The sequence below is a fragment of the Zootoca vivipara genome, chromosome Z1, assembly GCF_965207765.1.
Source record: "Zootoca vivipara chromosome Z1, rZooViv2.hap1.1, whole genome shotgun sequence".
NCBI classification, from domain to species: Eukaryota; Metazoa; Chordata; class Lepidosauria; order Squamata; family Lacertidae; genus Zootoca; species Zootoca vivipara.
This window is the reverse complement of record NC_142583.1, coordinates 18,937,371-18,950,674: the sequence shown is the minus strand read 5'-3', so window position 1 is coordinate 18,950,674 and position 13,304 is coordinate 18,937,371. Positions and strand designations below refer to the sequence as shown.

Below are 13,304 nucleotides of genomic sequence, written 5' to 3'. Positions count from 1 at the left end.
TGACGCAGAGGGGAGGGCGCTCTCGACGGCAAGGAACGGCTTCCTGTTCCAGCAGCAACAGGAGGAGGAGGAAGGTTGGCGGCCTGAGGGGAGTTTGTTGTGGCGGGTGGCGAGTGAGGCCAGGAGCGGGAAGAGCGGCGCCAGCGGAGCAGGGAAGGAAGGCCCGGTCTCGCTCTGCGAAGCGGAGGATGAATTGGCTCTTCCCGCTCTCCAAAGCCGGCAGCGGTGGCGGGGCCGCCGCTTCCTCCTCCTCGCCCTCGCCTTCGTCGGCCGGTGGAACCGCGCTGCCGCCGACCCTCACCAGCCTCCAGCAGCAGAAGCAGCGGCAGATCGAGTCCCTGCGGAGCGCCCACGCCGCGTGAGTGGCGCGCTGCCTAGGGGGGATGGGGGTGTCACAAGAGAGAGGGGGGGAAACAAATTGGCCAGTTTATTCCCCGCCCCCTTCTCAGAACTGGAGTTATAAAATACAAAAAAATCCTTCCAGTAGCACCTTAGAGACCAACTAAGTTTTTCATTGGCATGAGCTTTCGTGTGCATGCACACTTCTTCAGATACACACGAAAGCTCATACCAATGGCAAACTTAGTTGGTCTCTAAGGTGCTACTGGAAGGATTTTTTTATTTTATTTTGTTTCGACTACGGCAGACCAACACGGCTACCTACCTGTAACTGGAGTTACAAACTACGGCTGCGGGTAGAGAGCCGGATGCTTATCCGGCTGACAATGTTTACAGGGAATGCCTGTCTGATAAGGATCTAGACCGCAACGCATAGCAATTATTATTGCTCTGAATCGGTAGAGGAGCTTATTCCAGCTTCTCCATACAGTTGAGAGACCAGGTGGTTTTGCTGTTGTTGTTGAAACGCGAACGAAGGAGCATGACTTGAAGTGTTTAGTCCAAAGGTGGTTGGTGACTGACAGTTCCATAAGTCCGTGAAGTGAAATCCGGAAGAAAGAGCCAAAGTTGTGAAAAGACAGGCAAAGGTGTGAAAGTGGGTGCTGCGCTGATTGGGGGAAGCTAATACTTGCCGCAGTCCTGAATCTAAAAATAAATGGCTTAGTCATTATTGCAAATGCAGCCTATAGAGAGAAGAGTAGTGGCGTCTGTGGCAACCAAATTTGCTGGCAGGCTGTGTTAGGGAATGAGATCGAGAGAGGAGATCCTGGCTCACAAATCCTAATTAACTATTGTAAGGTAAAGGGACCCCTGACCATTAGGTCCAGTCATGACTGACTCTGGGGTTGTGGCGCTCATCTCACGTTATTGGCCGAGCGGCGTACAGCTTCCAGGTCATGTGGCCAGCATGACAAAGCCACTTCTGGCGAACCAGAGCAGCACACGGAAACGCCATTTACCTTTCCGCTGTAGCGGTACCTATTTATCTACTAGCACTTTGACGTGCTTTCGAACTGCTAGGTTGGCAGGGGCTGGGACCGAGCAACAGGAGCTCACCCCGTTGCAGGGATTCGAACCGCCAAACTTCTGATCGGCAAGCCCTAGGCTCTGTGGTTTAGCCCACAGCGCCATCTGTGTCCCTTAATTAACTATTGTACAGGAGTATAAAGTGCTACAGATAGCTTTCTGGTACCAAAAGAAAAAAGCTGGATGCACCAGACCACCTTCAAAGCCCATTCCACACAAGAGCTCAAGTTTCTTTTAGTTTTGGTTTCAAGTCAGCATGACAAAAAGTAGTAGGAATTGGAGCATAGGGTATGTTAAGCACTTTAAAAACCATTTTCCTGCATTGCCTGGAGTTGGACTACATGTTCCTTGGGTCCCTTCCAGCTCTAAGGTTCTATGAATTACCCTAAGATAGATTTTAGCTTAACTATCCCATTAAAATCATTTGGACTTCAAAATGTTTAACTTGCCATATCATTAAAAGGTTGTCGCTTTTTAGTGTTCTGGTGACCTTTGGTAAATACCTACATTTCTCTTAACAGTATAGCTGAAATACAAAAAGATGTGGAGTATCGATTGCCATTTACTGTCAACAACCTGACAATAAATATTAACATGTGAGTACTGTGTGATCTACTTATATGTCACTTTAAATGTTTAAGCTGCGCTTCACAATTTGGGAAAGGCAATCCTCTACTAAAAATTGGTAAGATTTGCACACCTTTGCACACCCACAATTAGCCTGTTGTTTTATTTAGCAGCCAGGACCTGAAAGCACTTTTTGGTCATGGTTCATTTTAATTCATTTGGTTGGCTTTGCATAACTGTAGTAGTTAAGTCCAAAGTGAAGGTTTACACTCTGCTCCTCTTGATGTGAGGATAAAAGAGTGTGTGCAAGCCTGAAGCTCACCACAGCTCATGCATATTCACCTTTGAACAAGACACAGTTGGCCAAGTGTACCTGTACCATTCATTCTTCTTGCACACAGGGGAGTGATGAGCTTGGGATTGACTGAGTGTATACAGTGACCTTTTTGATAGTTTGCTGATTTGTGGACAGAGGACGAAGACCTTTGATTAGCTTGCTTTGGCCTATGGATTGTGTGTTTTTTGTATTTGCTAATAGTTGAAATTAACATTTGTTATAATTATTTTAAGTGATATAATTCAAATGATAAACATTGCTATTGTCCGTAGAGTAGTAATTGTAAGGAAGGAAATTGCCTTCATTGCCAATGCAAACCGTCCGCTTTGAAGAGTATTCAAATAGAGAATTTTTTAAAAAAACAGATATCTTATTTACATGAAAGTGATGGTAATATATTTTGGTGTTCACAGATTGCTTCCTCCTCAGTTTCCTCAGGAAAAACCAGTCATCAGTGTTTTCCCTCCAATACGGCATCATTTAATGGACAAACAAGGAGTGTATGTGGCTTGCCCATTAATAAGCAATGTATGTACAATTGTATCATTTTCCTTGAAAAATTAAGGGGTGGTCATATAGTAAACTATACATATATTTTCCAGGATACATAGGTGGCACCAATTATATTCTATTGCAAAAAAGTTTTCAAAGAAATGCACTTACTGAAATATTAAAGTATGTGCTCTATGTAGAAAAAGATTTTTTTACAATTAGTTTTTGAACTAGAAGCCATAGCATTTTAGATGTTTTTCCAGAGTTTATTTCAGGATTTTTTTAAAAAAAATAAAATCTTGTACAGAATACATATACATGTATATGTATTCTGCAGAACTCACGATCCCTTATTTCAATACTTAGCACCCTAGTTTGTATTTAATCATGGAAACATTTCAGCTCCTGTGCAGATTGAGGCCTCTGTATTGACAGCCCCTGGGGCCAAATAATGCATAACACTGACACCTGTATCCACCTCCTGGTGTCAGTGTAATATGACTTGCCTTGTATATCATGCTTTAATTGTGCAAATTAAATACAGCTTTTTAATCTCTCAACAGTTCACAATGCACTCAGACCTTGGAAAAATAGTTCAAAGTATACTTGATGAATTTTGGAAGAATCCTCCAGTTTTGGCTCCCAGCTCAACATCATTTCCATAGTAAGTGTAAACAGAGGAAATAAGGGTGATAATTGCAAACAAGCAATTAATTTAGTAGTGTTCTTAAAGCTTCCCTTACACTTGAGTTGATAAGCTATGGGCCCAATTTGCATATCACGGCCAAACAATTTATCTCCTCTATCCACCGTGCACATTTTGTTACTGTTCCTCCCTCACCGGTTCAGAATAAGTATAATTTGCAGTAATATCCAAACTGGACAAACTGCCAGAAACATGTTTTGCCTCCAGGCTAGAATTGGAAACCACAGTTTGACTACTTTGGGTGTCACAGCAAACCATAACTATTTTTATTTAAGATAAAACAGTTAGTTCTGGATCTGTCTCAACTTAAAAATATGCATAGGAATGCTTGAAATTGGTTGTGAAGGATACAGATAATTACAGCATGAGTAGCTATCCTGTGACACAGCTGCAACACATGGCAACAAAGGGCAGGAGTTCATGAGAATAGGATGGTCCATTGCCATAGCTACAGTATAGAGCATGGCTTATTTGTGACCTCCCAGATGCTGTTTGGTTTTTGCTCCTATAAGCTCAAGTTAGTATAGCCATTGTTCAGGGATGGTGGAAGTTGTACTCCAATAACATCTGGAGGACCATAGGTTAATCATTCTGGTAAAGAGTCAGGCCTACCCTATGCCATATCTATCACCTCCAGAACTTTCTGACTCAGCAGAGTAGAAGTTCAAATAACAGTGATAGAGTGCACTAGAGTTACACTCTCTCATACTTGCCTTGTAGCTTATGCCAAGAAGATCAACTATAACTTTGAATTAATGTTTCATAACAACATCAAAAGGGACGCAGGTGGCGCTGTGGTCTAAACCACTGAGCCTCTTGGGCTTGCCGATCAGAAGGTCCGTGGTTCGAAGCCCTGTGACGGGGTGAGCTCCCATTGCTCGGTCCCAGCTCCTGCTCTAGCAGTTTGAAAGCACACCAAAAAGTGCAAGTAGATAATTAGGTACCACTCTGGCAGAAAGGTAAACGGCATTTCCGTGCACTGCTCTGGTTTTGGTGTTCCGTTGCGCCAGAAGCGGCTTAGTCATGCTGGCCACATGACCTGGAAAAACTGTCTGTGGACAAACGCCGGCTCCCTCGGCCTGTAAAGCGAGATGAACGTCGCAACCCCAGTCATCTGTGACTGGACTTAACTGTTAGGGGTCCTTTACCTTTAACAACAACAAAAAATCTCTATAAAGGATTTTGTTAATGTTTTATATTAAATAAGTGTCACCACTTTCACATACTCAAAGGGACTTCAAGGTAGCCTTTCTCTAACGCAGGCTTCCTCAACCTCTGCCCTCCAGATGTTTTTGGCCTACAACTCCCATGATCCCTAGGTAGCAAGACCAGTGGTCAGGGATGATGAGAATTGTAGTCTCAAAACATCTGGAGGGCCGAGGTTGAGGAAGCCTGCTCTAACAGCAGTGTTGAGGAAGCCTGCTCTAACCCTCTTCTCTCAGTGCCACATTGCAAATCTGTTTTGAAATGAAGGGGCTTTGAAAGGTAATGTGTAATATGGTGTGTGTGTGTGTGTGTGTGATTTTCTAAAGTAGGGCAGGGAGCTAAAAGAAAAAAATCCCACCGGGTAGGCACAAAGCAGTTGGGTATGCCTAAAGTCATTGATTCAATCTCATCCTAAGTCTTGATGTGGCAACACTAACTACTTTGGCCAAAAAGTATTGACAGCTGTGCCACTTGATTTCCTAGAAGGCGTTACACAGGCATTGTTGGTACATACCTTGCTACAGATGAATGGGTTATTAGAATGAATCATTGTGAGGTATTTGACAAGATACTTTCCTTATACTTCAGCAAACCTTTCCTTTGAGTTAGTGCTGGAAACACTCCAGAAACTGTTGCTGTTGATGGTAAATTGTTTATTTCCTTTTTTTCGTAGCCTTTACAACAAACCAGCTGGAATTCCTTCCTATGCTCAGAACTTTCCATTTCTTTCTCCATACCTACCACAAGAAACAAATAGGTCTATAACATCTGTGCCACTTGCAGAATCACTTTCTTCTGGCTACGCTACAGACAGACCTGCGGCTCCTTCCTTTGGCATGATATCAGATCTGCCATTACCTGTTCCAACAGCAGAAACCATATCACAGGTGTGTATGTCTGGTGATAGCTATAATTCAAACTTTTTATGCGCCTGCTATTCCCAACCACAGATCATATAAAAGGATTTGGGGCGTTTGGGCAGAAATATAACTTAAAGTGCTTTATGATGTTGTTAGATTGGTTGATCTAGTCACTCTATATAGATTTCATTGAAAAAATCAGGGACAGAAAGGGGTGCCATATGTCCAGATTGACTCCAAGCATAAAATAGCCCCCAACTCCAATTGTATTGCCCACATAAACCAGACAACAATATAGTGCTCCACCTATGCAGCATAATTAGAAACCATATAAGAGCAAGAGAAGCATTATGTCCTCATGCTAGAGGTTTCTCAAACTGTTACTCCATATAACTCAAACAAGTGTATTTCACACCTCCAAAGTGTGAGCCCCAGAGTCACCAGCTAGTTAAGATTATATTGGAAAGTTGTATCCTATGTTAGTACTGTATACACTGAGAAGGCCCACTAAAATCAATGAACGTAATATTAAGGGGCATAAGTAACATTTATTTTAGTGGCTATGCTCTGAGTAGAGCTTAGTCGGATACAACCCAGAATCTCATTCCTCACTCCAGTGTTGCTGTCTTAAGAGTTTACATATGCACCATGTCCATGTACAATGCAAATAATTATGTGTGGGAGTCATGTAAGGAGTCAGAATTGCTGTTTCATAGTAGATTAGGAGTCAGGAGATCCTCCAGGACAGCCAGAGGGAGGATTGCTCTGTTGGAAGAATGCAATGGAATTCTTCCCAATGATCTGAAAAACAATTATTTTATCAATTGAGCATATACTTAGTTCGATTATCCTTCAACCTATATATTGGAAAAACAATGTTTTTTAAGAATATAAAACACATCTTTCTACATCTTATCTCTATACTTGTGCATGGTATAAGTTCATAGAGTGCTCCCAAGTACAAAATCTGTGTCATAGAGGCTTAGATTTTTGTTGTTGCTTCATTATTAGAGTTTATGTCCAATGGATTATTCTATACTGGTGAATTACCGTATTTCTCCATCTATATGACACCCCCATGTACAAGACTCCCCCTATTTTGGGGGACTCAGATTTAAGAAAATGGGAGATGTATCCGTGTATAAAGCGCCCCCTAATTTTTGACATTTTTAGGGGGAACCTAGTCTTATACATGGAAAAATACGGTAGATTGAGTCTTCTTTTCCTATTATAGTCATGCAGGAAATAATTTTCTGTTGCTTCACAAATCTGTTAGTCATGATCTATTTTCAGGGGGGAAATACCATTCATTGTCTTACCTTCTTGATAAACTTTTCAGGGGAGCCCAAATGGATTCAGTTACAAAATGCCTGATGTACCTGATGCATTTCCAGAACTATTGGAATTTAGGTAAAAATATATCATTAAAAATGTATTATTTTTCATGTACAAACCAGTTCTACACTTAGCTAGATCTGCACCTGGAAAACTGCCTTTGGACAAACTGAAAGTTCTTTCATGTTCTTGGAAAACTTGAAATTCTTAGAAAACCTCAAGCGAAGTACTTCCAATTGTGAAACATTGGCACATGAAAATGATCCATCAGTGGCTATAATCAGATTAGTTGTACATTGATTCCCCCAGAACACAGGATATTGCAACAGGTGGGTTGAAGATATTTCTGCAGGCTGAAAAGAGTAGGAGCACTCTCACCAATCTCAGTGGAGCCAAAATGATTCTTAATAGCACAAGCAGTTATCGCAAGGTCATGTTCTCTCAGAAGTGTTCCTATTCGGGAGGAAAACAAAATATTCCAGTCATCCTCATCTGGGTGTTTCAGCTGAAAAAATGGCAGCATCAGGTTCATAAAATGAAATTGCATGCAATGTATCTTCAGTAAGGTGAGGAATGAGAGGTTTAGGACTTAGAACCTAAGAGCTACTTGAGGCTTAGATTCCACTTCTTGGATAAAAATGTTTAGGTGATCTTAAACGTGGGTGTGTTGTTGTTTTTTTTGTAATGCAGCGTATCACAGCTGACAGACATGAATGAGCAAGAAGATGTCCTGCTGGAACAATTTGTTAATTTGCCCCAGTTGAAGCAAGTCATTAACGACAAGGATGATTTAGTGAAAAGTATTGAAGAGCTAGCAAGTAAGACTTCAGAATACTTGTAATTTAAAGAGTAACGCGAGAGTAAACGGTAACCTTCTAAAATTGAACAGTGGGTTTACTTTGCAGAAAAAAACCTCTTATTGGAACCAAGTTTGGAGACGAAAAGACAAGCAGTGTTGGATAAAGTAAGTGAAGGGGGAGGGGAAATTATTTTTGGAGCTTGGAAAGAAAATATTTGAGTTTGATTGTCAAGACATCCTTTTCTTCTAGTATGAACAGCTTACTCAGTTGAAGGCTACATTCGAAAAGAAGATGCAACGGCAGCATGAACTGGGCGAGGTAAGCTCTGTCCCTCTTGCATATCAAAAGGGAGTGTTTTCCCCAGTGCATAGTTAACTTACGGATTTCACTATCACAAGATGCAGTGATAGCTTCTACCTTAGGGCTGTTCCAGGCCTCTTTCACATTTATATCCGAAGGTGGAGCTCAAAGAAACATAAGTGGGTATTGCCCCATTTTATCATCACAGGAACCCTATAAAGTAGGTTAAAGATTGGAAGGTTGTGCCTGATTCCATGATCTGCCATGCACTACAGTGAGATAGTATGCTGTGCTATTTCAGCTTAGGTAAATGTTCCCCTAAGGCTGCAATCCAGACCTCCAATCTGCCGGATAGGGCAGGGAAAATCTCAAAATGGTGTGCCTGGGCTGGCTCAGAATCCACTAGAGCCTCAGCTGCCTCCACTGCTGCCTTGACTGCCGTAATGTGGAACTGGGTTTTGCCTGCTCTGGCCTTGTACCCTCTCATGCAAAAGCAGCAGAGCTATAAATGCAGCGGTGGCTACGTTGCATCTGTCTTGCCCTGCTGCTATCCAGCCTGGGTTAGGATTGCTCTGTAAGACCCACCAATTAAGAAAAAAAAACCTATTACAGCAGACTCTGCTATAATTTAGGTAGGAGTTGTGGTCCAGCAACATCTTGAGAACCACAGGTCTCCTGTGCTTGAAACTCCCATTGTTCTAGGTGTATTTTGCGAAAAAGCTAGTAGTTCTGTTCTTCCTCAATATTTCTAAATTAGAACTAAGTATAGCCATACTACATATTTTCTTTAATTAGATTTATATGTCTCCAGACCCTTCACAAAATCTTTGTTTCCCCTAGAGTGACTTTGCAATATTAAAGCACAATACAGTCAGAACAATCAATTTACCAGCAATACATCACCACAATACACCTTTTTGTCACCAAACATTTTCCAATTATGCTTAGAGTTGTAGTGCAAGTGCTCTGCAGGCAAGACTGAAAGTAGCAGCTCATGAAGCTGAGGAAGAGTCTGACACTATTGCAGAAGACTTTCTGGAAGGGAAAACGGAAATAGATGACTTTCTTAGTAGCTTCATGGAGAAGAGAACAGTATGTGAAATTCTCTTACATTTTAAAGCTAATTGTGTTTTGCATAACTTAAACCTTAATAAATAGAATGAAAATATCCAGCAGAGAATCTGTTTTGGGGTAGAAAATGATTCTCTAAAGCAGTATTGAAAAAAATAGGCTTTTGTTCTTTTTTGAATTGTATGGTAGAACTGTGTTGCTATCTTGGGTTGAATTAGCCTTCCTGCATTTCACCACCAGCTCTTGTCCAAGTATCTCACCAATTTGTGGCATAATCTTTGCGACATCCTCGGTACTTTAACGCTCGGTGTGGTGTACTATGCAAGGCTGTGCTTAGATTTGCTACCGTAAATATCCTCAAATGAATTGTTGTTTTAAATATTGGAATGCAAAAAGGACAGCTAATTTCTAAAGCCCACTAGTACAAAAGAGATCACAACACGAATAAACCCAATACTAAGAAGTAAGCTTCCTTGACTCCAGAGAGACTTAATGGACTTACTCCAAGGTAAATGGGTTTAGGATGGCAGCCTAAATTACATATAATTCACACCATGAAACAGCAATTGATATATACAGTAGTACCTCTACTTACGAATTTAATGCGTTCCGAATGCACATTCGTAAGTCAAAAAAAATTGTAAGTGAATCCCATAGGAATGCATTGGGAGAAAAAATTCGTAAGTAGAAGCAACCCTATCTAAAAATTCGTAAGTAGAAAAAATCCTATCTAAACCGCATCCAAGATGGCGGACGGAGCTCCATTCGTAAGTAGAAACATTCGTAAGTAGAGGTACCACTGTGTGTATATCAAGTACCATTAGCACAAAAACTTTTGCCTGTGTTGTTAGTGCAACAGGACTTCCTCTCCCTCTTTTCTCCTGCTCCCCAAATCTGTTCTGGTATTCCCCCCAATACTCCATTGGAAATAGGAGGGGTGCATGGGGAGAGAAGAAGTAGAGGAAGTCTGTTTGCACAGGCACAAATCCTTAGGCTAATGGGGTGTGATTCCACCAAAATTAAGCATCTTTATTTTCTTGATTTGTGGAAAAGAACTAAATTCTCCCACCGAAGTTAATGAGATTTTAACTTTCTGTAGAAATTGCTTACATTGGCCAATAATGGCGAAGATTACTTGGTGGTTAGAAACTTCTATGGGTGAAGAATGTACAGCTTTTATTATTGTTCCATGTCAATCAGGGAAACTCTAAGTCATGTGCCTAAAGGGAGACTGTAATTCTGTGGCAGCTAATAAAGGTCCCAAAATATGTTCCATACTTGAAGCCAAAAGCCAGCTTGTGGAATGTGGTCTGTTTTCCTCTTGATTTTCACAGTAAAACGATCAAATGCAATGTGACTGGTTAGCAAATTATGCTCCAAGATAAAAACAAATTGAGTTGATTCATGTGATGTGGCTCATAAAACCTAAAAAACATGCTATATAGAGCATGTGGCTACAGATGAATGTTCACTTGTGTTTCCTTTAGATTTGCCACTGTAGAAGAGCCAAAGAAGAAAAGCTTCAACAGGCAATAGCAATGCGCATTCAATTTCATGCTCCTTTATAGGTATGTTCACACAATGTTCAGACTTGAGTTGCCCTGCATGCCACACCCAACAGCCAAAGCTGGTTCACAAAACCATTGGCTACAAATGGTAGCCTGGATGTAAATAAGGGCCAGCAGAAAGTGATTTTCCCACTCCTTCTTTCCTCAGCAGCATCCTGAGTTTCCAGAAATGCCTCTCTCGTCCGTCAGGAGACCCTCTTGAATAGGGTGACTGATGTGCTGGGGCCAAGGGGGGAAAGGAGGTTCCCCCCAAAACCAGGCAGGGAAAACACCCTAGAGTGACAACTAAGAGATTGTTTTCATTTTGTTTTTTTGGCAGGCGGAGGGCATTGACCAGGGGCTGGAGGTTGCCAGACGCTCACTTTTCTTTTCTTTTCAAATTTGATTTATACTTTTCAGATTTATACATTTCACTGATGTTTACATTCACTGATATTCCAAACTTAACTTCCTTCCCCCCTCTTTCTGCAGTTCCTTAAATTTATTTTTAATATCTTCTGCATATCCTAATTAACTTAATTTGCTCATTTAATCGTCTAAATATATACTCTTATGAAACACCAGGTTATTACAATAATTCTGCCAATGTTTTTAACTGTTTACAATTTATCTTTAAATATCCAATAAACCATTTCCATTCTTTTGTAAAAAGTTTGTTATCTCGATTTCTTGGTTCTTCCTGTAAGTTTAGCCATTTTTGCATATTCCATAGGTTTTTGTATCCATTCTTCCTTTGCTGGGACTTCTGCTTCTTTCCATTTTGGGGCGAGTAACATTCTTGCCACTGTAGTCGCATACATGAATACGTTTCTATACAGTTTAGGTAGTTCTGTCCCTGTAAGTTCACTTTTTTGCCATCCTCACTTTTCTGGGTCTTAAGTTTGTCTTGAATTAAGCTAAAATCCTGAGAATTCCCAGTATAGCTTAATGGAGTTTTGCATTACATGGCTGTTTGATTCCAGCTTTTCTTTTTTTATGACATAATGCAAGCAGATCAGGAGGCAAAAGGAAGCTTTCTACCCCGGATTAATAAGAAGCCTGCCTTTGTGAAGCTATGTTTGTGTACAATGAGAAATCAGACTAACTGTAGTTATGTTTGTGTTCACAGGTTTTCCAGCTAAATAGAATTTCTGAGGCGAGTGAATGAATCCAGCAAAGCACATTTTCATATAGCTGTTATTTTGCAAATAAGCATTTCATCACGGTTGTTGTGTTTATAGAAGAAACTGTATACAGAACTGGGATGATGATGATGATTATTATTATTTTGGTACAAATTAGGAAGTCTTTCTATTATCATTTCGTCCAAGAAATCCTCCTATTGCAGTGTTTGCACTAAATATTTCTTGTCATTATTTTATTGATAATCTTTATCATATTTAAGTTCCTACTTCTCTCTCCACCTACTTTATAGATTAAATATTTAAACATGTAATTTTGACTAGATTTTTAAATTTTATACAACATAATTCATAACTTTTGTATTAAACATTTGCTGTTTGGGGCTGGGGCAGGGGATGTAGAAATGTTGGTTACTTAAAAGTAAGTTGCAAAGTTTATGAGGCAAAACTCATATGTTAAGTCCTAGTTACAGGTAGGTAGCCGTGTTGGTCTGAGTCGAAGCAAAATAAAAAAATTCCTTCAGTAGCACCTTAAAGACCAACTAAGTTTATATTTTGGTATGAGCTTTCGTGTGCATGCACACGAAAGCTCATACCAAAATATAAACTTAGTTGGTCTTTAAGGTGCTACTGAAGGAATTTTTTTATGTTAAGTCCTCTTAAAAAAAGAATTCTGATTCTTGAAATCCAGTTTTCAACCATTTTTATGTTGAAAGCAGCACACTACATTGCTCTTGAAATTAAGTGGTAGGTAAAAGGCTAGGAGACTTGAAAATGGCCTTGCACCCTATTGCGGAGATGTACACAGTTAGCTGCTTGTGGGATTGGGTCTTCATTTCAGAAGAAGAGTCCGAGCTTCTAGCACCACATGAGAAGGGCAAGCTGCTCCGTTTTTGCCCTTGGATGTGTGGAAATTGATGAAGTTATTTTATCCTGCATATATAATACAAACACATACCAAGGTTTGGAGGGAAGGTTGGGTAGACCAGAGCTGTGGCCTACCTGGGTGAGGAATCAATTCAAGCAGGCAGTAGAACCATCTGAAAGAATAGAGCCCAAGCTTTCTTTGGAGCTAAAATTCAAGATACAGTGATTCACCAAAACCAAAGAATTTTGTTGTCATATATAAACACTTTAGATTATTTGTTTACCTCATGGTGCCGTAGCTCTTGCAAGGAACTCAAACTACTTCACCGACCTTACATTCTTTAACTATTTTTTCCTACACAAATATAAAAAATGGCAATTTAGCAGATAATTCCAAGTGTATATATCTCTTGTTCTCCCCCCAGTGTCACTCAACTTTGTTAAAAGAAGTTAAACTTCCTTTTCTTGGGTGGCTGCAAGGGCTTTTTCAATATGTTTCTGGTACTGATATTTGCATCTATAAACCAGCACTTCAGATCTCACAAGTGAAAAACAGCTGTAGAGTTCAGCGTTACAATACCTTAACGGGCTCTTCTTGGCATCATTGAGTCTTGAACTGAAAATAAAACAAGCCTGGTGGAAAAACATA

At 40.4% G+C, this 13,304-nt stretch overlaps 1 protein-coding gene across 6 annotated transcripts; it reads left to right on the top strand.

The window, feature by feature from the left end:
• Positions 1 to 45: 45 nt before the first annotated feature.
• VPS37A (VPS37A subunit of ESCRT-I) lies at positions 46 to 13,304 on the top strand. 6 transcript variants are annotated; one of them, XM_088659194.1, is made up of 12 exons: positions 46 to 358; positions 1,947 to 2,021; positions 2,759 to 2,857; positions 3,385 to 3,485; positions 5,407 to 5,620; positions 6,933 to 7,003; positions 7,619 to 7,746; positions 7,834 to 7,892; positions 7,978 to 8,046; positions 8,977 to 9,120; positions 10,587 to 10,667; positions 11,776 to 13,304. In XM_088659194.1, exons 3-11 carry the CDS (start codon positions 2,813 to 2,815, stop codon positions 10,665 to 10,667), a joined length of 912 nt encoding a protein of 303 aa, XP_088515320.1. In that variant the 5' UTR covers positions 46 to 358; positions 1,947 to 2,021; positions 2,759 to 2,812; the 3' UTR covers positions 11,776 to 13,304. The 6 variants fall into 6 exon arrangements, with proteins under 6 accessions (XP_088515320.1, XP_034970102.3, XP_088515305.1 ...); XM_035114211.3 differs by having other exon boundaries at positions 2,743 to 2,857; XM_088659179.1 differs by having other exon boundaries at positions 2,743 to 2,857; positions 10,816 to 12,102.

Bases quoted from the DNA above. Each gene is read 5' to 3' on its own strand.
- VPS37A (XM_035114211.3), top strand. From the start codon at position 189: ATGAATTGGCTCTTCCCGCTCTCCAAAGCCGGCAGCGGTGGCGGGGCC. The intron at 2,022-2,742 runs GTGAGTACTGTG...TGGTGTTCACAG, and splicing joins CTGACAATAAATATTAACAT to ATTGCTTCCTCCTCAGTTTC. The intron at 7,893-7,977 runs GTAAGTGAAGGG...CTTTTCTTCTAG, and splicing joins GACAAGCAGTGTTGGATAAA to TATGAACAGCTTACTCAGTT.